Raw genomic sequence first — 26,571 nt, 5'->3', positions numbered from 1 at the left:
TAAAAGAATTTATTGTTTTGTCTTATTTGCTTTTAAAGGTTTAATTTCAATTACCACATCAAAATACTGTAAATTGGTAATGGATTATTTTTTCACATGTTAGATACTGATTCAGATATTTTTGCTTATTGAGTCATAGATATGTAAAGTTTTGAAAATTTAACCTAAGTCATTCCTGTTTCATCAGATAGATAGAAATAGTTCATTTCCTGTTGATGTTTCTAGTTGGAATATAATTGTGACATAAGATATTATGGATTGCCAATTAAACAATTGATTGCAATTAAGAAATGAATATCCACAAATATTATTTCAGACATGCAAAAGTAAAAGTCTGACAAAGATGTAAAAGTAAGATACAGGAAGTAATGGCTATTTAGATATTTGCTTGGAATCGATTCAATACTTAAATGTTTTACTAATGATTACTGTTAGGTCTAAAGCATCAGTCATGCAGATTTGAATCTCTAAAATACCTGTAAACATTGAACTTAGTCAATACTCTAAAAGTAATAATGTTACAATGTGAAAACACAATCATTGTATCTGTTACTTCCAAATGAAGAAAAGTTAAAGCAAACACTTTGGTTCATTTGTATGTTTCAGAGTTAAGTGGTGTCCATTTTGCTGAGCTAGTATACCATTTGAAATCAGCCTCTAGGTGAGGAATTTTCTCTTTTTGATGGCCTTGGTCTGTTTTCTGCTCTTTGGTCTGGTTGTTATCCCTCTTTCCATTCTCTGTTCTAAATAAGAATATATATTAACATAGGTGCCAGGCTGAGTGCTTTTGCCAGTTTACACTGAACAAAATGTGGCAGGTTTTAGTTCTAGAGTAAGGCTTTGTCATGCAGTTACTTACAGAAACAATAAAGGTTTCCCTCTTATCCTAATTCTAACAAAAGTGCTTGTCTTAAAGAAAAAAGTATAGAACTACACATATAAATATCAAAAACCAGACATGCTGGAAGGAAAAATTAGATTTATGTCCTAACAGTACAAATCTGTATCATTTCTAATGCCTTATTGTAATATTTATATTCAGTACACCACATAAGCAGTTAATCATACATAGTAAACAAATAAAATGTACTTCAAATAATTTACAATCCATGCACTTTTAAGATTTTATTTACATGTATATATTTGTAATGAAATGTTTATGACCATGTTTTGTTTACTTTATGACTTGGGACCTTGTGCATACCTTTCCCACCCACATTTTACCATTGTTTTTACTGCATGATGTTCATGGGACAAATGAAAATGAAATGGAATTCTGTTAGGGATCGTAAACATATGACAAGGGTCTGTATAATTTAATTATTTTCAATGAGTTCTGATATAAGTATCTTTACTATTAAGATTTTTACTATGTTAATATACATTTCAATTTTGTTAGTAAGTCAACTGAAATGAAAAATAGTTATTTAAAATACATTAATGAAACACTGGCAATCAGTCCAACATATAGACATATACGATAGGATCTGTGTTCTTGATCAATCAGCTATAAAGAATAATTGTTTTAGCTATCATGTATTATTGTATAAAATTATTTTTTTTCTGCCAGCTGAACCAGTGTTCAAGGGTGTGATTAAAAATAAGGTTAAAATTTTTAGATGCATCATCACTAAAAAATTGCAACTTTTACTAATATTCTATGATAGATATTTTAGAAATACTAAATCGTCTTCATATTCATTAAAAGTCCTGGAAACAACTTGTCACTGCTGGAACACTCTATAAAGAATAAATAAAAAACTCTATTTTACAGGAATTACTAGGATGAGCTATTTTTAATTTTTTTTTTAACTCTTTTTGACCATTTTTAAAATGTTATGCAGTTAGACATCTTGCAAACATTTTTATATTCCAAATATGACTTTTCCCTATCATATCATTGAGCTGGATTTCAGTTGTGATAAGATGGGATTTCCAATTTTGCTGAGTGGAAAATCCTTTTTATACCCCCGCTTTAAAAAAGGGGGGGTATACTGTTTTACCTCTGTCTGTCCGTCAGTCCGTCCGTCAGTCCGTCCATCAGTCCGTCAGTCCGTCCGTCAGTCCGTCCGTCAGTCAGTCCGTCCCATGAAACTTTCGTCACATTTTTCTCAGGAACTACACATCCACCCTTTCTGTAATTTGGTATCAACATTTATATATGTCAGCCATACCGTGTGATGCGTTTTCAGATTCATCACTTGACAACTTCCTGTTTACCGAACACTTGTCTGATTTTACACATTATAGCCAAGTTGAAAATTTTCGTCACATTTTTCTCAGGAACTACAATACAAGGATTTCTGAAATTTGGTTTCAGGATTTATATAAGTCAGCTATACCGTGTGATGCGTTTTCAGATTCATCACTCGACAACTTCCTGTTTACCGAACACTTGTATGATTTTACACATGATAGCCAAGTTGAAAATTTTCGTCACATTTTTCTCAGGAACTACAATACAAGGATTTCTGAAATTTGGTTTCAGGATTTATATAAGTCAGCTATGCCGTGTGATGCGTTTTCAGATTCATCACTCGACAACTTCCTGTTTACCGAACACTTGCATATTTTTACACTATTAATATTATCCACTTGCGGCGGGGGTATCATCAGTGAGCAGTAGCTCGCAGTTTCACTTGTTTTTTCTCTCTACATTTTCAAAGTGTTACTCTACAGTAAGTTATTTTATATTAATCAACCTCTGATTTACTTAATTTATATAAAATCGTAATTGTGAGCAAATCTAGTTATCAAGTGTGATTGAAAAATCAGATTTTGACATGGAACCTAATTTGAAATAGTTTAATTGAAATGGATATTTAATTGATGAAATACAGGATTCATTGAAATCATTATAGCAGATTACATGAAGTACAAATAATGGAAAATGAAGAGTTCTTGAAAGTTCAAACTTAGACTATTACAAGGGAGTGCTTTGGGAAATATATATACAGTTTGACAACTGACAAATTCTCCATTAATACCAGCTGATGGAAGTTTGCCAAAGATTACATACTTCATATTAACTGTTAAGATGAACTATCAGATGCATTTAAATTTATAGCTTTCACACAAATAATACTATAAAGACGTATAATGCAGTGTTATTGGAAAGGTTTCAAAAATAGTATCAAAAGTAATAATAGTGTCCTTCACCGTATATTTGTATATAAATTGACCGAATTCCAACGTTGGTTATTTTCTTAATAGCTGTATCAAATTAACCAAAAACATATAATAACCCAATTTATTTCCTATCAGAAAGTGGTAATTCAGTTTTCAAGTGACAAATAACAGTGGAAGATTTGTTTTATTTTGTTAAGAAAATTGATTACAAAAAGGTTATATGGTGTTTTTTTTAATATTATATTTTTTTCTGTACAATTATATTTCAATTTGCTCAATTTGTTGATAAACACTTTTGGAAAAGGAAAATTGAGGTTCGACTATGATTTTGTCAAGACATAGCATGATAGGAAGTTTGAAAAAAAATGTAAAACCAACATATTAAGTAACACGAAAATCTTAAGAATCTGCTTCCTGAAGCATGGACATATGTTAATATAAATTAGATCACACTATATTAAAACAACTACTGAAACTTATCAGTTTTCAGGTGAGCATATTCTTCCCTTTGGAAATATTCATTTATCAGGACATGTCTACAAAATACTTTGATAATATTTTACAGACAACATTTTTATATCATGGAAATGAATTGAGAATGGTTTCTCTAGAACAATAAAAAAAAAAAATCATTAAAAAATTTAAATTGAGATGGACATTCAATCAGAAAAAATGCAGAGCAACTAATTTTTATTTAAAACAAAAATTAATAAGTTTAGCTTCTTTTGGTTGATTACCTCCTTTAGAAATTCGAATTCTTTAGTTTAAGAGTGAACTTGATTGACCAGGGTTATAATGATTAGTTTTGGGTGATGTTAGTTATAGCAGTACCAATTTAAAGCATGTTCTTTTGTACATGTATATGTTACATGTACATCTCTGTATGTGTTTCAAATTTCTGTATAGTACAAAGAGATGTAACTACTTACAGCAAACATACTTATAAAACTTTCCAAATAACAATAACAATGTAAGTTCACTTTTGATGTTTATATTTATCTTTGAACAATAATGTTTATGTTGTCCAACATCTTTGCTGTATCAGCAGAACATGGTCGTGATTGTCATCAGTTTAAATATAAAACTAACATGACAAAACAATCTTTTCAGGGAGTACAGACTGCTGTCTTCATTTGTTTTTCTTTTGACATACATATATAGATGTTTATGAGTGTGACGTCAGTGGCTATTGTTGTTATATCTATATATACTTCATACATGTTCAGAGTTTTGATTGACCAGATTATACCATGTAGGTGGTCACTGTCAATATCAGAAACTTACAAACTAAACAACTCATTATTGAAGGCCGTACTGTGATCTATAGTTAATTTCTGTATCATTTGGTCTCTTGTTGAGAGTCACGTCTCATGAAAATTTGAGCAAGGCAGTGTATAGGTTATTTTAAGGTTATGCAACATTGAGTGAATTCATTAAATTTTCCAAATAAATAAGGAAAAAGATTCAACTAATTTGAACCAGATCAAATGTAGATAGGCTATTATAACAGTGTTTAGCATGACTACCTGACATTATCAAAATACATTGTTTAAATATCAGAGAAGTAATTTGTAAGAAATCACGTAAAGCATTTAATATAGGTCAGTGTGATCTACATTTATTGAAAGCAATCAACTGATTGTAAATATGTATTCACACATTGATACTTGACTGAAGACTATTTATGAGAGACATTTGTAAATAGAAAAGAGTGAACAAAATTTGAGACTTTTGAGTCTTGAGTTTTGACACATTGCCTTGTCTTTAATAGTTATCCCATAAGGACGCGGTGTGTCAGTGTAAGATCACCCCGATGGCCGGAGGCCAGAGGGTGATCTAACACTGACACACCAAGTCCGAATGGGATAACTATTTTACATCCCAGCTTTTTTTAGATTAAACGGAAAACCATTTACAATTCATAAAATCTAGTTTAGAATGCCACACAACCATTATAATATACTTTATATATTACTATATGATGTATACCCTTAATGACCCTCAAACACGATGAGTAGATATCAAATAATGTCAACTCGCCCCACTTGCCAATCGGCCCACACTATATCGCCACTTTATAAAAAAATCACCCCACTCTTGTTTACCGACTCACCCCACTTTTGAAAAGTATAAAATCAAATTGAACAATCAGTCTGAAAACTCACTTATTCATGTTATTAACGAAAAAGGTTTAAACTCCACTGAATAAAGGTCTGACAACTCGCCCCACTTATAAAAATATCTTGCTTCCTTTAAGTATTTCAAATTACTATTAATTCGTATCCAGTCGTCCTGGTGTACTGGCATGTGTCGTGGCTTGATATGCTAAAGGTCTTGAGTTCGAGTCCCAGCATATACACTGGATTTTTTTCTACTTGAATTTTGATAGATAGTCTTTTCCGTGTAATTAATTATAAGTTTTATAGTGGATTTGACATTCCCGCCAAAATGTTACAGAACAAAGGAAAGCATGCATAACAAAGAAACTCAAACTGGGGTGATCTGCTAGGGGTGATCCGGCTCAGATCACCCCTGTTAGAACAAAGGAGCTGGGATGTAATCATATAGTACTAGATATATATTTGACTTAAAGAAACTGAGCACTGGTATGACTATGTGATTTTTAGGTTAATTTAGGTTTACTCCTCAAGATGAGTCCTTGCAGTCAATAAAGCTTGTAATGTCTGCCAAACTTTCTATTTTTGGATGAAAGCTATTTTAATTCCTATATAGATGCACCTTTACACTTACAATGTAGTAATATACCTATAAACTGGGGAATGTAATATAAGTAATTGTAGCATGTTTGTGGGAGTAAGACCATATCATAACAGTGAAAGTGCTTTATACCAATCACACTAATGAATTTCAGACTGAAATTGTCATTTTGAACCTATGAATGTTAGTCTTAAACACCCAAACAAACTAATTTCATAAAGTTATCTCCTATATACCTGAAGCAGTGTTAAAAAAAAATTACATTGTGTCAGTTTCCAGTAATTTTTGGGAACAACATTGCAGAACTGTTTGAAAATTGACAAAGAAACTAAACATAACTGAATAATTGCATGTTTAATGATCATGCAAATTGTTCAAGGTTCAATCTTGTTTCTTAATATGAACATATATTGAATTAAGACCTTTGACTTTGAGTTAACAATGATGTTAACTTAGTAAAATCAAGTTTTAAAACCACAAAGTATAGATCCTTTGCTCTTTGATAGTGTAATCCTTATTTCTTCAGGATAAAGCAAAAAAAACAACAGTATGAAATGTTTTTTTCTTTCATATATACATGTAATGCTTTATCACAATGAAAAAAATATTTTGCTGTCCATTGTTGTAGGTCAATCATCATTTGTAAGGTCGATGTTTATGGTCAAAGTAATGAACCCTAAAGGTTAATGTTAAGGGTCATAGTTATGGTCATGTAAAGGTCAATCATAATTGTAATAAAAATATTATGTAACTGAGTACATATATCAGCTGTTGGTTTCTCCAATGTTTATTAATTTTCTACTGGTATGATAAATTAGATGCCAATTTTAAGTACTAGGCAGTTGTTCTGCATTAGTACTAAGTATATTAAACAAATACTATTTATAAATGCATATATGTTATATTTGTAAGAACATGTATTTTAATTTGTACATTAGTTCTATATTTGAATAAATTGGAATAATTTTCTAGTTGCAGTGTCTCCTTATGTGTTCTTTAATGCTTTATATATTCTCAACTCCTAGTAGTCACAGTCCATATTGTATGTAAGCCTCTGTTCCTTTAAGCTTTTATTTCAATGTTTTAATTTACCAACAGTTTTTTACATAATATACACATTGGAACCAGTACCAAAATGATGGATTTGACATTTAGTGATCATGTAGAGTAACAGCTACTTGTCTGAAAATTGTGGTTATGTAGTAGGTGGGTGTATTGGTAGGTGGAAAGATTACCAGACTAAAATGATCTGCTGTCAAAATTAACATTGGGGTAAACCAAATACTAAACCACTAAACCACAAAATATAGACCCCATGTGCTCAGTTATATAAATCCTTGGTTCTGTTATTACATTAGACAAAACAATATAAAGCAGATCAAATTACTGAAAGGAATAATTCAATTGTTTCTTCTCTATGTCTTAAGAATTGATTACATACATACTGATTATTAATAATTAAAAAATGATTAAGAACAAATATGGAAACATAAAAACATAAAACATATTAACAGGTAGTAAGTTTATGCTGAGCATTACAAAAGGTTAATCATCATTTGTAAGGTCAATGTTTATGGTCAGTACTGTCCATATCAAAGGTCAATCACATTTGTAAGGTCAATGTTTATGGTCAGTACTGTCCATACCAAAGGTCAGTCACATTTGTTAGGTCAATGTTTATGGTCACTGTCATTTCTGTCTATGTTTATAAGGGTCAGAAGTGTTTACTGTAGTCATATAGTTAATGGTTATGCTCTAGTATATGGCCACACGTGTGAAGTTGTGGTTAATACATTTTGCCTGTGGGGATACAAATTTGTATATATAGTAGAGATATTATGTAGTCCTGGACTTTTTGTGTTTATATTTAGCAATAGTTGATATATAAATATCACATGGTTACAATTCCATAGTATTTGTTTGTAAGATCGTTGCACTGACTAGAACTAAAAGGAAGAATAAGTCAGGATGTTAGAATTACTAAACTTTAAAAAGGAGATGATACTTAATCAACAAAAAGTCAGTTTAAACAATTTTTATTACATTTATGCATTAATTTTAGCAGTTTCTGAAATTAAATTGCATGTAAAAATGTAAAAACTCAAACTTTAACAATATTAACATTTTAAAGAAAAGGATTCAACAAAATTTAAATTTATCAAGGTACAGAACATACCTCTGAATTTCTAAATTACTTTGTGTAGTTATAAACAAAATTGTTGATTTCTTCAAAGTCAGTATTTACAATGTTAATATTGTTTGTACAAAATGTATAACAAAATAACCTGTTATAAGTATTAATATTTTATTTCTTTATTCTATGGTTTTGTATTGTATTGTATTGTCTCAGAGCGCTGCCTTGTCTGTCTATGGCATTACAATAATAATGATAAAAAATTATCTTTTGATAGAATGTGTATTTGTTTTGTGGAAGTAATCGATAAAAATCTGATGAGGTAGGAAAAATTATATTTTACAAGACAAGAATTATGGAATCCCATGAGTGATTTTGCAGATGCATCAAATATAATTTGTCTGTTTTTTTCATAAGTGCTTATTTTCTTTTATTTTCAGACAAAAGGTCTTCCAATAAATGGTTCTATGGATAAAATGAAAAAATTGTTGAGTCCTGGGACCCGAAAGAAAGTTTTCTCAAATGTCAACCGAACTTTTGGTGTCCATTTGGATGATTTGTTAGCCAGAGAGGGAAATAAATACAAAGTGCCTTTTGCTGTTATGAAAATTTGTGAAACTATTGCTGAAAAAGGTAAGAAAACTTCTGGATATAGTTACTAAAATCATGTATAAATCAAGGATAATAATTAGAAAAGCCATGAAGAATTACCAGAAGCATTTGAATCAGTAACAGGATAAGTTGATATACCTTTTATTATTTTGTTATTTACAACATCATTTTTGATCAGTATGATTTTTGCAATTCCCATTGTACAATTCTCAAGTGATGTCACATTGTGAAAATTAAGGAATAGAAATTACAGAAAAAAGAATTATCAGAAATGAATTGCCAATAATTGTTATTTTGCCAAATTTGATTTTCCCAAATTGCAAATGAGTGTGATAGTAACACATTATGAAATTTTCTACTTCTCTGCTTAGCACTCAGCATTTAGAAGTAAGACCAAAGACTGGTCTGCTTGGAAAAGGAATAATATATCCAAGTAGGGTCAGTTGGGTGAGATGTCTTCCAGCAGATTGATACTTAATGAAAAAGTATTGAAAAGATATAGCTCAGTTCATTGGTCAACTACAAAGCAGGGTCCATGATCATATGTTAAAATTAACATGTTCTCAACCTGATATGTATGAAATGTTTGTCACTGAACATCAATCCATTATAATCATATTGAACAACTTACCAACTATATTTTTTATTGAGTTAACATCTGGTAGAATTGTATAATCTAATGTGTATTTATTTGCCCTAGGTTTGGATCAAGAGGGTATATTTAGAGTCAGTGGAAGTTCCAAGATTATTGAAAAGTTACGAGGAGAGTTTGATCAGCGAGGTGATGCTAATCTGGAAGAAGATGGAGACATAGCAGCTGTGGCCGGGGTGCTGAAACTATTCCTGAGAGAACTACCAATACCGCTTGTACCTGAGAACAGGACCCAGCAGTTTGTCTGTATACAAGATGGTAAAGAATTACTGATTGTCTGGCTTGTCTGAATATAGTATAAAACAAGTAATGATAAATAAAACCATAAAAGTAAAGCACTTTAATTAATCAGATACAATGATGCAAATACAGTTAGATATTAGATTGTAATGGTATTGTTCAAGATTGTTACATTGAGGACAATTGAGGCTTTGTATAGCAACTAATTGTAAGCCAGTTTCTTGCCCATTTAGAATAGTAAGCATATAAAGCTTTACATGTATAATATGTGGCATTGAATGAGAAACAGACCCCCTAAAAAAACAAAAAAAAAAACAAAAAAAACAAAAATTTTAAATAAAATCTAAGGTAAATCATGTTTTGGTAAAAAAAAAAACCACAAGCCTCAGATAGTTGTAAATCATAAAAAATTTAACTTTTTTGACATACATATTGACACTTATAGAACCCTCTCTTTTATATTCCAGCTTACCAAAATGATATAAAAGCTTGTTTGTACCAGTTAAAGCAGTGTTTACATGATAATCTACCAAAGGAACATTATAACTTACTGAAGTATTTGTCTGGTTTTCTGATCACTGTAGCTAAACATGAGAAACAGAACAAAATGACTGCTATGTCTCTTGCCATTGTGTTTGGACCAAATATATTTAGGTAAGAATGTATATTCATTATTATATTCAGTATGTCATCTATTAATTATTTGCCCATGCCCTAGGCGATTAGGTATCAAGTGTTACCTTTAACTGTCCATCTTTCTGTTTTTCCCTGTCTTTTTGTCTTACCCACTTTAGCAGGAACAATACTGTTCTCAGACACTTTCTTGTATTCTAAGAGATTCTGTAACTATTTGCTAGCTTATGCACGTGAAGGTGGTATTATAAACTCTCTGCAGCTCTTAGTAAGCCGGTTTATGGGATGCAGTATGGTAAACTGTTTTCCATCCGTCCATAGTCAATATCTTGGGCCATTACTCAAAAATGCTTTAACCAGTTTGCATGAAACTTTTGTGAATTGTTTATATCTATTGACATGAGTTCCCTTTCATCTTGTATAAATATTATTTTTTTTGTATCTAAGGTTATTTTTATTAAAAAAGGGAGACAATAACTCAGACATGTTTTAGTAGTTTTCTTGAAACTTTGGTGAACTGTTTATATCTATTGACATAAGCTACTTCCTGATTTTTATAAATTTTAGATTTTACATTTTTGAGTTATAGAATTTTATTCATATAAAATGGAAGATTTTCAGTTTTTTGTGCTTTTTGCAGTTTTCATGAAACTTTGGTGACTGTTTATATCTATTAGAATAACTTCCCTACAGTATTTTTTTTTAATTTCTGATATGACATTGAGGAGTTATGGAACTTTATTCTTTGAAAAAGAGACTGGCATATCATGGCCTCATGGCACAGCTCTTTATTAAAGCTGGCTGTCTAAAGAATATAATATGGTAAACAATGAATGCAATATTACTGAGTAAACCATATTTTTTTCAGGACAAAATTGTTTTTGTAAACTTACATTGTCAACCATTTTGTTTTATAAATAATGTTATTACATGTATATGTTACAGATGTGCACAGGGAATTGATGGTTTGAGGGACCAAGGTGCTATAAATCAAGTAGTGTATAAGTTCATAGCTCACTACAATAGTTTATTTAGGGATGAAAATGAAGATCCACCAGAGTTACACTGGGTAAGAAATAGTTAGAAGATTTTCATGCTTTTTTATGGGGTCAATTTAGTTAAATATATAGTACATGTAGTACATGCAAAGAAGAATATGGAATTTCACTAAAAAAAAGGATAAGGACAAATTTATGTGAATACATACTACATAGCAGCACTATATATAATCTGCATGTTAGTAGTGAGAAATTTTATACATAACCAAAAATAGTTTTGTATCACAGTTTTATTTAATAATATTAACCTGCATGTATGGTGTTTTAGTTTCTTTACTCATATAAAATCTAAAAGTTATAAATGTGAAGAAGGAGATACACTTTCAGGTCTTGACGAGCATGATGATTCAATTTTCTGTTTGAGTTTATGATTCATAAGTAGTTTATAAAGCTAGTACAGATATACAGGTCTGCTAAAATCATATACTTGGATTGAAAATAAATGTAGTACATGTTTTCATGAAAAGAGGATGTGCATTCATATTTGTGCTAGATACTTTCTAAAATTTATAGTTTTGCTGTGCTATTGCTAAATATTTGTTAAAATCTGTAGTATCAGTTTAAAACAAGTTGTTGATCCTTATTTGAACAAAAGATGTGTTATGAACTCCGATATAAGTTTTGAAAAGGATATATTGTGAACTATTATATAAGTGGCAGCAATAAGCGTAGATTTAAATATAATTGTCGTTTACAGCTGAGGAAAAACCAGAAAACACCTCCTCCTCCTCGTCCTCCCCCACCTAAAGTTTATATTGAGGATAAACCTGTACCATCACCAAGGAAGGTACGATGTCAATCACTATATATGTGTGTGTTCTTATCTCTGCTTTGCACGTCTTCATGTATACATTATACCACAAAATCTTTGTAGTACTACACAAATATCTAAACATAAACTATGGTTTCTTTTAAATGGAAAGTAGAAATATATGGTACTTATAAAAATTAAATGCTGTTTAGTAAGTTAAAGTGATATGATTGCAAGTGACATTTCACATTTTGCATGAAAAGCATAAGACATTTTGCTTAGAAATGTGCATTATATGTCTCTGGGTTTCTCATAACATAGCATATAAATTATTAAATCTGCATACATTCCTAGCTTATGGAAGTTTTATTTTACTTCATAGTAAAATGTCAGAACCAGCAGAGGTTTCTGAAAATCATTTCAAATGAAATTTCAGATCAGATATTTACACCGAAATTACTAGCTGGAGTTAAGTTAGACTTTCAAAGCCAGCATTTCTAGATATCAGAGGCTGAAATCACTGAAACAACTCTTGTGGAGAGTTGTTTCATTGGCAATCATACCACATCTTCTTTTTATATAATCTCTTTTTATGTAAAACTTTTCAAATGTATATACATGTAGCTCATCAAGTGTTTTACCTTGAACTAACTAAAAGGGTGATGGGAATGGTTAAAATTGTTTAGTCCATAAATTTGATTTATGTGGATTTTAATCTTTTGTCTGGGTGGGTACTTGATAAACTTGTCTATTATGCAATTGTCTGTGATGATGTTGTGGACATCATTAAAATCAATAAGAAATAGTTATTATCATAGACTGGATGAATCTTTTGATCCATTCTATTACTATTACATTATTCTTTTATTGAAGTATTATTCTACCTGTGGAAAATTGTTGATGGTCTTGGATATTCCATATTATATAAGAGTGTCATTTGCAAACACTTCTAAGCTTTTCCAAACTACATAATATGTAGCACATATGTACATATCTATTTATTTTGCATGGATATACATAATTTGATTATTCTTTGCATTTCTTTTTTTTTTTTATAATTCTACATGTTCTATGCATTTCTTTTCTTTTGTGTCAAAATATTTGTAGCCTTGTTCTTACAATCAATTAGATTTGTATAGCATTATTTACTTTGCCTCTAGATGTAGTATAGGTCCTTTACTGTTCTTCTTAATATGCTCCAAAACAATTGGAATTATAGTTTCTATCACATCAGTAGTTATATATTACCAAACCTTTAACCCTACATCTTGTTATCTTACCATTTTTTTTCTTTCGGACCTATTATTAATCTATGATATGTTATTAACAAATATTATGACCATTGACCTGCAGAAATCGACAGTCTCTCTTATGCATTATTTTTGTGTGTAATTAAGTGAATATGTATGCTTCAAACAATAACTAGTCAAGTTTTAAGGAAAACCCGAAATATTCAGTAGGGGACAATTGCCCTAAGAATAAATTGACATATTGACAAAATATGTAATGCTGGTCCCCCCTACCCTAGACTACTAAATGCCCCTGTCATTTGTTGAGCAGACGCTCAAATGGTATGTTTTAACAGTCTGTCACTATCTAAGTACTATCTTTGTGCTAATGTAGGTTTGCTGTTAGCACTAGATTGTACTAGGGTGGATGTTCAGACTATATCTTCTAAAATAGTGTAGCTTAGTACCAAGCCTTTATTACTTCATTATTTAATACATATATCTGGAAATCTAAGTTCAGCCAATGTCATATTGAAATCTTTTTTGAAAAGTGATCATCGATTCGATAATTACTTTGTAATTTAGGTAGTAGGTAGATTTACTAAATCAGTATTGGTGGTACCAATTAAGAGGTTTTTCTTTTAATAACAAGTCTGACTTTTACAATGCTGTAGTCATGCTGCTTAATTTGTCTACTAAAGATGTTATGTATATTTTTATTGAATATATAACAAGGTTTTAAAAGTGAGGATTGAACTATAGAAGCAAGAGAATTGTATGCCCTGGATATGTTTATTGAGATTTGAAACCAGCTATTAGACTGTTGGTTTTCCAGTTTGAATGGTTTTACACTAGTAATTCTGGGGTCCTTTATAGCTTGTTGTTCAGTGTGAGCCAAGGCTCCGTTTTGAAGGCCGTACATTGACCTATAATGGTTTACTTTTATGAATTGTTATTTGGATGGAGAGTTGTCTCATTGGCACTCACACCACATCTTCCTATATCTATATACGTGATAAATGGTATTATTATTAAAAAGGTTTGAAAAGAAATTAATCTTCTATTTTCCTTATAACATACATAACATTAGACTATGATTTATTTATAAAGCTTTTTACATATGATTAATTGTCTCAAGTCTTGTATGCTTTAAATTTTTATAAACACTCGTGTGTACAATTTTAATTACTTAAAGAGGCCCAGTGCCATCACTGAATTGACAGTTATAAAAGAAGGAATCAATACTGTGTTACAGTAAAAAACCTTACTTTTCCTGCCTACTTAAATCGTATATATCTCAGAAAAGAAAATAGTAAGAAAAATCTTGAGTCTCTCTGGTACATTTTGACCTTTGTGTGTAAGATTCATCAAATTTATCCTAAGGTCAATGGGAAGGTACTTTTAAATATTCCAGGTTCTAACTACATGTATTTTTATGTAATAAAATCCACATGTATGTATGAAGTATGGTTTGATCTTTGTTTAAGATTTATGGGATATTTCCTAAGGTGAATTGGAAGGTATTCATAAATACTTTAGGTTCTGACTACTTTTAATGCACTTGAAATATATGTATTTAAGTTTCAAAAAAAGAAATATTTAAAGTTCCATTTTTATGCCCCACCTACGATAGTAGAGGGGCATTATGTTTTCTGGTCTGTGCGTCCGTTCGTTCGTTCGTTCGTTCGTTCATTCGTTCGTTCGTCCGTCTGTCCCGCTTCAGGTTAAAGTTTTTGGTCAAGGTAGTTTTTGATGAAGTTGAAGTCCAATCGACTTCAAACTTAGTATACATGTTCCCTATGATATGATCTTTTTAATTTTAATGCCAAATTAGAGGGTTTACCCCAATTTCACGGTCCACTGAACATGGAAAATGATAGTGCGAGTGGGGCATTCGTGTACTGGGGACACATTCTTGTTTAAAAGTTTTTTCCTCTCTAAGATATTTATGAGACCTGGAATAAAATTAAAAAATTAAACTTAGATTTTTTAAACCCGTATTTTATTCGAGGTTTATTAAATATCTTAGAAGAGGAAAAAACTTTTATAAAAGAAAAAATGTCCGAGATCCTTCTTGCTAATAACCACAAATTTATACAAGAAAGTATAAGAAAATATGTACGTCCGGAAGTGGATGACCTATAAGGTTAATAACCTTACTGTATTATTTATAATGACCACTAATTTATATGAGAGAGTATTAGTAAATAGTTGTATCCAGTAGTGTTAATAACCTAACTTTATTATTATTTACTCAGTAATCCATCTTATTCATTCAAAACAAGTATGTTATACATATCTTACTGTTATTGATGGACCAAGAATGTGGTCTTTTTCTTTAGGAAAAGCAGTTATACATACAGGGAAATAGGAAATGGAATGATAGTAACTTCCTAAACTTTCACAGTAAATCTAATTTTAAACAAGTATTAGTAATATCTGTGTAAGATTAAGTACCATTATCTAGAAACTAGTGATACAAGTTTTGTTATGTAGTCCCAGGAGTTTATTCTTAGCGTAAACATTGTCTTCTGTGGTGTAACTTTGCCAATTCTAGTGTTACTTTGTCTTCTTTAGTGCAACTTTGTGAGCTATAGTGTAACTTTGTGATCTATAGTGTAACTTTGTCATCTATAGATATCCAATGGATTTGCTAAAAAGATTGAACAGTTACTTGCTACATTAAATTTTTCACATGTTTGGAAAAATCATGATACTATTTCAAAAAGGCGATTATTATAAGCAATTCATACCAAACTTAATGATAGATATCTTAATTATTGGAAAGAAAATATATTTTGTGATAATAAATCAGTACACGGTAATAAGCTGAGAACATAAAGACAGATTAAAGAAAATTATAAATTGGAAACCTATTTATTGTTAAATATAGACAGAAAAGTAATAGGGCATTTTGCTAAAATTTGCATTAGTAATAGTGTTCTTAGAATTGAACAAGGGCGTCACACTAAAACCCCTGTAGAAGAAAGAATTTGTCCTTTGTGTCTGATAGAAGTAGAAGATGAATTTCATTTCACTTTAAAATGTACAAAACTAAATATAATTAGAGACCAATTGTTTTCCAAAATTAGTGAAATAGTTCCCATCTTTTTTAAATATGAAAAGCAAGATTTAAATTTTTGTATACGTGTGGTGAGACTGATGTAATTAGAATTATTGTAAAAGCGACATGTACATTTCTAGAAATGCTTTATTAAGTACTAAATAACTTTGTGGTACCACCTCCTTATATAAATATACAATGTTTATGAATTTGGTATGATAAATATGTTTGTATGTTTTGTATTGTCTTGGTATCAATCCTGTAATATTGGATTTCAAAGGAATAAAAATGACTTACTTACTTACTTACTCTATAGTGTAACATTGTCATCTTTAGTGTAACTTTGTCATCTTTAGTGTAACATTGTCATCTTTAGTGTAACTTTGTCATCTATAGTGTACTACTGTCATCTATATTGAATTTATTAAGGTAAGCATGTAAAAAAAGTTCTTATATTTCTTCTATTATGAAAATGAGAAAGGATAAAATTATATATTTATTAAAAGTTGTCTTTTATTAATAAAATGAAATATACAGAAAATCTTATTCTACAAATCTGCATGCAAAGTTGTAAATGTTAACTTAAGTAGTTCTGTACTTAAACACTTCAAAATATACTTTAAAGTCACATTTCAATTGTAAAGTCATATAAATATACTTTTAAGTCTAATATATTAAAAGCATTTATAATGGAAAGTAAATAAATACTGTCTGCATGTGGAAAATGGGAGTGATGTGTAAACAATATGAAAAATTGAATTTTCAGAATGATATATATGCATATGTGTAAATATTTACATAGTACAGGTATTAAGTAAGATTTGAATAAAGGCACACATATTTACCATGATCATTTTTAACAGTGCTGGTATTGTATTATTGATTATGGCCAAACCTCTTTTAGACATCTACATGGTCATAAGCATGCTTTTATTTGTTCATATTTGATAGTGCATGAGTAAAGATACATTTTACAACTATAAAAATATAATTCTATTTGTAACTTAACTTGGATAAAAATGTTTTGTGTTCATCTCATTGAAAAAAAAACCAGTTCATTATGAATACATTGATTATTAAATAAAGAAAACAAGAGAGGATTAAAAAAGAAATTACTGTAAACATCAACATTTTTTCTCTCATTTCTGGATCACATAAAACACAAGAAAAAACAGTTTGTACCAAAAAAAATATTGATGTTAACGGTGCACTGATCTTTTGATACACTAATTGTATACCAGCTTAAAAGTTTATGCATTGCAAACATGAAATATCTGTGTTTACAGCATTCTGTAATACTTTTTTCATGAAACTTGATATATTTTAAAATGTAAAGATTGCTATCTTATTTGAAACCTTCTCCTTTGGACATTCACTTCCTTTCTGTTAAGTTTCATATGCAGATTGTAAGCATAAATGGATGGGAAATAAAATAAAAAACTCAGTTATTAAGAGAAATTTTAATGTTGAGGTTTTAGTGATGCTCGAGGTCAAAACAATGCAAAAAAAAACAACAAAAAAAAACTAATAAGCTCATATTTGATCATCATCATTTTAATGATTGCTTTCTTTTTTGGGGTCTGTTTCAGAAAAACAAACTATGTCAAGGTAGAGATGGTTGTTATTGTATTAACTTTTGTATTGACTTGATTAATGATGGTCTAAACACTCAAACATTGTGTCTGAGAATTGTCATTCAATGTATAGCATGATTGTCAATACTGTTTTCATAAAGTGATTGGGTCATGGACCATTTCCTTCCTCTGGAATTACAGACAATTTGTTAATGGTAGATAACAATTTTACACCTATTTTACTTCCTGTTTTTTGCAATAAATCTGAAGTCTTGAATGATCATCGTATAACAGCTACTTTATGCAATAGTCAGACTAGACATTTTGATTAGATTTTATGGAAATGTTGTGAGTTGTCTGGTAATAGAAATCATTGGCAAAAAGTAGTAAATTATAATTATTTACAGAGAAAATTCTAAATGTAGCGGAGTTTTTAGATAGAATTACGGGTTCTTCATTCCCATTTTCTATGATTTTCAAAGGAAATACTAACAAAAAATCCTGTAATGATTTCTTTCTTGAAATGAACTCTGTTTTGTAATATTGTGTTATTTTTCATCAGTTAGAAAGATAAATATTTTGACATGTATGTTTTTTGGAACAAACAATTTTTTTCAAATCTGCTGTGTCATTTAGTACCGTATATAGGACCTTGTGAAAGGTGATAATTTATGGCATCTTTCATTAATATTGTCATTTAAACTTATATATATGTTAATTAAAAGGATGTACCATTTATAACATTGTTATTAGAAGGCTAATTTTGTTTACAGATTCGTCATGAGAATTACGACAGTGTTCATTACCAGGATGGTGAGGATATTGAACATAACGATCACAGCGAAACATCATCAAGTCTTACTGTAGGAAGAGGAAATATCCATAGTCCTATGTTTAGTGATGATGAAATCACAGGACGTGCTGCTTCTCCATTCATATTGGACAGGTAAGGAAACTTTATTTAAATGTAATAGCTAACAATCCTTTTTCAATTCATATATAGATAAAAAGATGTGGTATATGTATGTAGCAATGAGACAACTCTGCATCTAAGTCATGATGTATAAAATGTTATCAATTATAGGTCAATGTACTGCCTTCTTCACGGAATGTTAGGAATAGATGATATTTGTAATTTATATAAAAAAAAATTTGGTAAATTTTAAGAGAGAAACAATCATAATACTAAGATTGTAAAGCCTAGATAAAAAAAATATTGTGAACATTCAACTTCTTGTTTTAATGCCTTTATATGGTGTTAATATATACATATCTATTTAATTACAGTGATGGAGGATACAGTATTATAGAATCTCCAGTCCCATCTGCCAGAACATCCAAGTAAGTTCATATATATACATTTGACAGTTATTCTTAATAAAGTTTTAGTGAAAGAAATAATTTTTCATTCAGACAGCAACCCAATAATCAAGCAAAACTGGAAAAAAACATCTATTGGTCTGTATACCATCTTCAACAATAGGCAGGTATTCAAACTTTTGTCCAGTCCAAAATACCTAAGTCTAGAAAAGTTGTGAATGAATAAGAAGGGATTGTACACTTTGAGATCTTTTTGGCTTGAAAAATCACAGAAAATAAAATGATGCACAATAATGTTACTAATTATATTTGTTAAAGGATTTCAGAAAATGTATATGTATCAGCCAAATTATTTAGACATGATTTGAATGTGACGTCATAATTGTGACATAATAAGCCAGATTTTTCCGATATGTAGCAAGAATGGGCTAATTTAATAAATATTTTAGCTAAAAGCCTAAATATACACAGCACAAGTGACTCCCAAAGTTATTTTTGCCAATGAATATATAATACACTTACAGTTTAAATATCTTTTTAAGCAACAGTTGTTCTCTTTATTTTTTTCTTAATCTGTACTAGTGAAAGTTGTCAAAATTTGTTTTGCTTTTAGCTTGTTGCAGAATTTACTGTTATAAACAACTACAAAAATATTTTATTAAAACACAGATTCAAAATTTGGTTCTGAATAGACAGTTTGATTTTAGGTCCATTTTGGTGCCAATACACCTTATCGCTATTCCCGGCTGACCCGTCCGCTTGAACTTTTGACGTCAACAACAATCACTTTTCCATTGTGGCGTCAGACATTTTGTTTTATGACGTCAAAATTTTACGGGAACCTGTGTGATTTCCAGCAATGGCGGACAAATAGCGATAAGGTGTATTCTACGTTCTCCTTTAATGGAGTCTGTCAAAAGATCATGTGTAATTTTAGAATCACGATTTCATTAAATTGTCCATAACAGGATCCTACACCTTGAGTCTGTCATAATATTAATGTGATAACCTTACATAAAAGTTTAACATTTCTGTAAACATCCTTATTTAAGGGGAATGTTTACACCTTGACAGTATTATTCTAAAAAGTTATTGCTTTTAGAGTAGTCACTTAAACCAAAATTGATACCGAATGAAATACAAAATTTATATTGATTTGGTATGTGTAAAATCTATAATTATACATATCACCGATTTGTCAGCTACAATTGAGTTGCAGGAATAAAAGTACATCTCAATATTCATTAGAAGCAAGAATATCTTGTATCTTTTTCAATAAATAATGTCAAAATAGATTTAAACTAACTTTACTTAGTTTATTTATTGTATATTTTTTAAACTGTGAATAGACATTAAACATTGTATTTACTTTCTGTATCAGTGTTTCTTTTGGAAGATATTTCTCTCAATTAATGGGATAATTTAATTTTACAGAGTTGTACAACATGCCATAACCAAAGCCATTACTAATAATTTGTTTGGAGATGAAGATGATACAGAGGCTGAAGATGAACATCATAAAGGTACCACTTTTTAGCTCACCTGACCTGAAAGGTCAAGTGAGCTTTTCTCATCACTTGGCGTCCGTCGTCCGTAAACTTTTACAAAAATCTTCTCCTCTGAAACTAATTGGCCAAATTTAACCAAACTTGGCCACAATCATCCTTAGGGTATCTAGTTTATAAAATGTGTCCGATGACCTGGCCATCAAACCAAGATGGCCGCCATGGCTAAAAATAGAACATAGGGGTTAAATGCAGTTTTTGGCTTATAACTCAAAAACCAAAGCATTTAGAGCAAATCTGACATGGGGTGAAATTGATTATCAGGTAAAGATCTATCTGCCCTGAAATTTTCAGATGAATCAAACAACCAGTTGTTGGGTTGCTGCCCCTGAATTGGTAATTTTAAGGAAATTTTGCTGTTTTTGGTTATTATCTTGAATATTATTATAGATAGATATAAACTGTAAACAGCAATAATGTTCAGCAAAGTAAGATTTACAAATAGGTCAACATGACTGAAATGGTCAGTTGACCCCTTTAGGAGTTATTGCCCTTTATAGTCAATTTTTAACCATTTTTCGTAAATCTTAGTAATCTTTTACAAAAATCTTCTCCTCTGAAACTATTGGGCCAAATTTAACCAAACTTGGCAACAATCATCTTTGGGGTATGTAGTTAAAAAAATATGTCTGGTGACCCGGCCATCCAACCAAGATGGCCGCCACTGTTAAAAATAGAACATAATGGTAAAATGCAGTTTTTGACTTATAACTCAAAAACCAAAGCATTTAGAGCAAATCTGACAGAGTTTAATTGTTTATCAGGTCAAGATCTATATGCCCTGAAATTTTCAGATGGATCGGACAATTGGTTGTTGGGTTGCTGCCCCTGATTAGTAATTTTAAGAAAATTTTGCAGTTTTTGGTTATTATCTTGAAATTTATTATAGATAGAGATTAACTGTAAACAGCAATAATGTTCAGCAAAGTAAGATCTACAAATAAGTTAACATGACCAAAATTGTCAGAGAACTCCTTAAGGAGTTATTGTCCTTTATAGTCAATATTGAACAACTTTTCGTCATTTTTGTAACTTGTACAAAATCTTCTTTTCTAAAACTATGGGCCAAATTTAACCAAACTTGGCGACAATCATTACAAGGGTATCTATTTTTAAAAAGTGTCTAATGACCCTGCCTGCCAACCAAGATGGCTGACATCAGTAAATACAGTAACAGGTGAGCGACACAGGCTCTTGAGAGCCTCTAGTTTTGGTAGCTTTCAATTTTTCATTCAATAAAATTGAGAATGGAAATGGGGAATGTGTCAAGGAGACAACAACCCGACCATAGAAGTCAACAGACAACATAAGTTATAGGTTTAACAAGAATGTGTCCCAAGTACATGGATGACCCAATCATTTTCTATGTGCAGTGGACTGTGAAAATGGGATAAAATCTCAAATTTGGCATTAAAATTAGAAAGATCATATCATAGGGAACAGTTTCAGTTTCAAGTTGATTGGACTTCAACTTCATCAAAAACTATCTTAAACAAAATTTTTAACCTGAAGTGGGACAGACGAACAAATGGACCAACCAACAAACGAACAGACGTATGGACACACAGACCAGAAAACATAATGCCCATAAATGGGGCATAAAAATTATAACTGTAAGTGAAAGAAGAATGATCTTATGTCAGCAGACTTTTAGCTTCATATGTCCCTCTTTAATCAACCGAATATATTCAATGATTTTTTGCCAGCAAAAAACAAAAAGGTTGTTCACAATAAGAATAGAATGACTTGCACTAATCATCAAGGTCAAAGACCAAAGTCAAGGTCAACATCTTACTTATTAAATGTATGAATTAATCTATTATGTACAAAAGTAACAAGAGTAGATGAGGATAGACACTTTTTGCATTTAGAAATGAAAATGTGTAATCAGTACAAAAGAATAAAATATGAATAATAGTGTAGCAATTTTTGACCCTTGAACATAAACATTTACTGATTGAAATATCAATTATACAATGTTAGTACATTGTACTAGAAAAAAGTCACCTTAGTTATGATAGGTAGGAACGTTTGCTCTAACAAAAGCAATAATTTGATACTTTCAGATAATTCTCATGAAGAAGCACTTAAAGTGGAGCACTTAGATGATGGGTATGTTATTATATTTACTTTTACCAAAGCAACCAACCGCATACAATAAGTGCAGATAGTGTTTGCATTGTTTAAAATCGAAAGAGACTGGCCCCAAATAAATAATATATAGAGTAATGGAAGTTAGTTTTACCACCAACAATTGATTAGGTGAATAATTGGACAGAAGTTATCAAGTTAAGGGTAGTTTGAAATGACTTCAGAGATACTGATACATGTAAAATATGTATGTCTGGTACATATGTGCATAGTTTGTTTTATCTGTTTAACATTATATTCCTTTTGGGACTTTGATGGGTGGGTGATTAAATTAGTTCTACAGCTACAGTGATCACCAGTATGTCAATGCTGAGGTTATGAGGTCCAATTCAACCTGTTGCAAGGTGCGTTTAACTCCAACATTAATTGAATAGGATTCAAGAGATATTTAACTGTTGTGATTCTTTTTAGGCTAATTGAGACTGTGGAACCTGTGCCAATCATGGATAGAATCAAAGCTTTTCAGAAAGACCCAGAAAAAATGGAAGTAGATCAAGTTGTCAAACCTTTGAAGGCCAGACCTGTGTCGAAAGCTTTTGACTTATTTGAAAGCAGAGGAATTATGATAGGACAGGTATATTATAAACTTTATACTAAGAAGAAGATATATATAACTATTTCTTTGAGGGTGAGGGACTGAATTTTTATTCATAGAGAATGGAAATCATTTAAAATTTAAGATGCTATATTTTGGCAATTTAAGATGTATATAATTCAGAGTTTAGTATGACGTCCATTATCACTGTACTAGTATAGATATTTGTTAGGGGCCAGCTGAAGGATGCCTCCAGGTGCAGGACTTTCTCGCTGCATTCAAGATCTATTGGTGACCATCTGCTGTTGTCTGTTGTACGGTCGTTGTCTTTTTGACACATTCCCAATTTCCATTCTCAATTTTATGATAAAAGTTGACAAGCAGCTGTATTAAGACAAATTGATTGCATGTTGTCTGCATGTGGATTATCAATAAAAGCTGGGTTTTTTTTTTAATTTTTTAATTTTTTTAATTTTTTTTTATATAAATATCTCTCAAGAAGAAAGCAATCATTTATTTCTCGCAGGTTATGCCAAAAATGTTTAAAAATAATGATTATTAAAATATACATTTTATTTTTTGCTTATACAAATGCATTTGTTTTGTATTTTCAGGCTCCAACAAATATTGCTGATATTCAGGGTGGCAGCACTGAAGGAAAAGAAGCATCAGAACAGAGGTAATTATTTGTTCCAAAAAAGTAAATACTACATTGTATTGTTAGCAAGATCATTATTCATAGGTTTCCTAACAAGTGTAAAATGTCCCTTTCCTAAGTGACAGTCAAACTTCTGAAATCAGACATTTAAATAATTTTTGCACACTTCAGAACGTTAAAAAAAATTACTAAAATAAGATTTTCAGGTGGTAAGTGTGATTGTTTTATATATTATTGAAGAATTCATATATTTCTGTTGCTATGGAGGAAAGCGATCAATGACCTAACAAATAACAAATGGAAAAGAGGGACGAAAGATAACAGAGGGACAGTCAACCTCACAAATCGAGGAAAAAAAAACTGACAACGTCATTCCTAAAACTGAAGAAGACAAACAATAGTACACATGACACAACCTATAAAACTATATATAAGCAACGAACTCGTGATGGCATCCGGAAAATTTAAGAAGGGATGATTTCAACTTCACCATTTTGAACTCTTGGTTTAATAGCTTCCTTGTGAGCAGCAACCCTCTATCAAAAAAATCATGACAGTAAATACAAGTACAGGACTATCGTATCAATTGGGAGATATATACCACATATGCAGGTGCTGCTGGTATGTTGCTTCTTAGAAATGGAAAGTTCACAATTTGAAAGCTGAAATCATCTCTTTTGTTGTAAAGTTTTGTTTTCAACCGACCCTCATTGTCAATTTCTAGATGTAAGTCAAGATATGAGGCCGACTTAACTGTATCTGTTGTATCCTTTATTTCTAGTTCGATTGGATAGATACGTTCAACATAGTCACCAAATTTTGAATTATTTAGTGAGAGAACATCATCTATATAGCAGAAAGTAAAGTTAAAGGATATTGCTAACTTCTTATCTTTCTTCCTAAGAAGTTCCTGTATGAAGTCAGCCTCATAATAATATAGAAATGGAAATGTTGCAATATTGTTTCATGAGCAATGTATTTATAGTTATCACTTTATCATATCCTACTCCTTGCAGTAAGATGCAATGTATATCTCTTCATGTGAGAAATAAATGACAGACCACAGCTATAAGAGAAATTAATTTTTATATTATTGCTAATTGAACAGATGTGTGAAAGATTTTTCTAATGGCAAATAACTAATTTTTTTATTTCAGAGTTGAAGAATTTATTTGTGATGATGACAGTGAACAAGATCCATTTGAAGTAGTGAGAAGAAATTCCACTGAACCTCTTCCATCTGTAAGCATAGCATATTGAGTTATGTCACTGTATAACTTTATAATTTCATTGTCTGGGACTTGTAAATTTTATATTTGCCTTTCAGAGAGAAGATTAGGAATTTTATGATATTTTCACTGTACACATCTTTTTCTGACTACAGTCAATGAATCAGCTAGTAATCACGTAAGACTTTTGTAACACAATATGAGATTTCATCAATGCCAATGCCTTGTGTAGTTAAATAGGATTTATTGGCAGTTGATATAAATAGGTTCTGTAACCTGTCATAGTTGCTGCTATACTGATGATGACAGTTCTATACATTTTGACAGTATTAATAAGGATGGGAAAATCATTAGGGAAGGTCAACAGATGTGATTATAGTATACCAAAGTCAAATGGGTCATAACCTGAATTTCACTTTCAGTATTTAACAGGTATTTTAGTGTTATATATCATTGATGTGTGATAAACTTTTTTAAATACACTGTTCAACTGTTCATAGATAAGCATGGTTGTTATTTTTTATTAGAAATTAGATATAACAAACTAATGGAAAAAAATTGTAATTTGTTTGCATGTTTTTTTTTAGTTTAAAAGGACCTCTGGACCTTTGAATAGGAGATCCCCATCAAGGAGGAAGTCAAGAGGAAGTACTGGAGATGAAGAAGAAGAAACGCCAAGTGAAGATATACCTGTCCCTGTGAAACACAACAAAATGTCAGAAGATTTGGACCTTATCATGGAGACACCACCCAATAATAACCAAGAAAATGAGGCTGATGGCGATATGAATCACAACCATCCCAAACCAAGAGTTGCTTTCCTAGAACTAACCAATAACAGAGAGGAGATAGAGAAACGAGGTTCTCCTGATATGTCTCCTAGTAGATCACCAAGTAACAGTCGCAAACCCTTCATTCCTCCGTTGGATTTGTCTACACTCCATCAACATGTGGATAGTACAGGTACTGTATAAGAATATCAATGTAGTGTTCAAATGTGAAATAAAAAAAAAAGATCTTTGACTGAAACACTGAAAGTGGGAAAATCGACACTGCTCGTAGACATATATGTTCTTAAGGTAGCACAATACAAAGATTTTTTCACTCCCAATCAGACAACTTTAAACTGATGTAATTCATTTCATCCTTCTTTGTATTTGATAAATGAGGTACCAAAAGAAAGAAGAAAGATTAATCTTTCAAATTGTGATAATTTTATAATGACATAATTATTACATAATTAATTATTATGTAATTAGTTGCTATATGGTTATGTCCACACTTTAATGAATTTAGCATCTTTGTTCTTCATAACATCC

The 26,571-nt window shown here is 30.7% G+C and overlaps 1 protein-coding gene across 9 annotated transcripts in view; it reads left to right on the top strand.

The window, feature by feature from the left end:
• Positions 1-26,571, top strand: part of LOC143045609 (protein FAM13A-like) — an 80,051-nt gene that overhangs the window by 27,753 nt on the left and 25,727 nt on the right. For 4 of the 9 annotated variants that reach the window (XM_076218222.1, XM_076218225.1, XM_076218223.1 and 1 more), the window contains 13 exons: positions 8,422-8,614; positions 9,294-9,503; positions 9,953-10,139; positions 11,064-11,187; positions 11,874-11,963; positions 18,568-18,740; positions 19,082-19,135; positions 20,549-20,637; positions 22,746-22,791; positions 23,242-23,404; positions 23,980-24,044; positions 25,181-25,265; positions 25,840-26,215. In XM_076218222.1, the coding sequence (XP_076074337.1) occupies positions 8,422-8,614; positions 9,294-9,503; positions 9,953-10,139; positions 11,064-11,187; positions 11,874-11,963; positions 18,568-18,740; positions 19,082-19,135; positions 20,549-20,637; positions 22,746-22,791; positions 23,242-23,404; positions 23,980-24,044; positions 25,181-25,265; positions 25,840-26,215 (1,855 nt within the window). Of the gene's footprint in view, positions 1-1,233; positions 1,306-7,761; positions 7,867-8,421; positions 8,615-9,293; positions 9,504-9,952; positions 10,140-11,063; positions 11,188-11,873; positions 11,964-18,567; positions 18,741-19,081; positions 19,136-20,548; positions 20,638-22,745; positions 22,792-23,241; positions 23,405-23,979; positions 24,045-25,180; positions 25,266-25,839; positions 26,216-26,571 lie in introns of those variants that run through there. The other 5 variants (XM_076218226.1, XM_076218227.1, XM_076218220.1 and 2 more) reach the window with 3 other exon arrangements.

The sequence above is a fragment of the Mytilus galloprovincialis genome, chromosome 9, assembly GCF_965363235.1.
Source record: "Mytilus galloprovincialis chromosome 9, xbMytGall1.hap1.1, whole genome shotgun sequence".
In the NCBI taxonomy this organism is placed as follows: Eukaryota; Metazoa; Mollusca; class Bivalvia; order Mytilida; family Mytilidae; genus Mytilus; species Mytilus galloprovincialis.
This window is presented reverse-complemented; position numbering and strand designations above follow the sequence as displayed.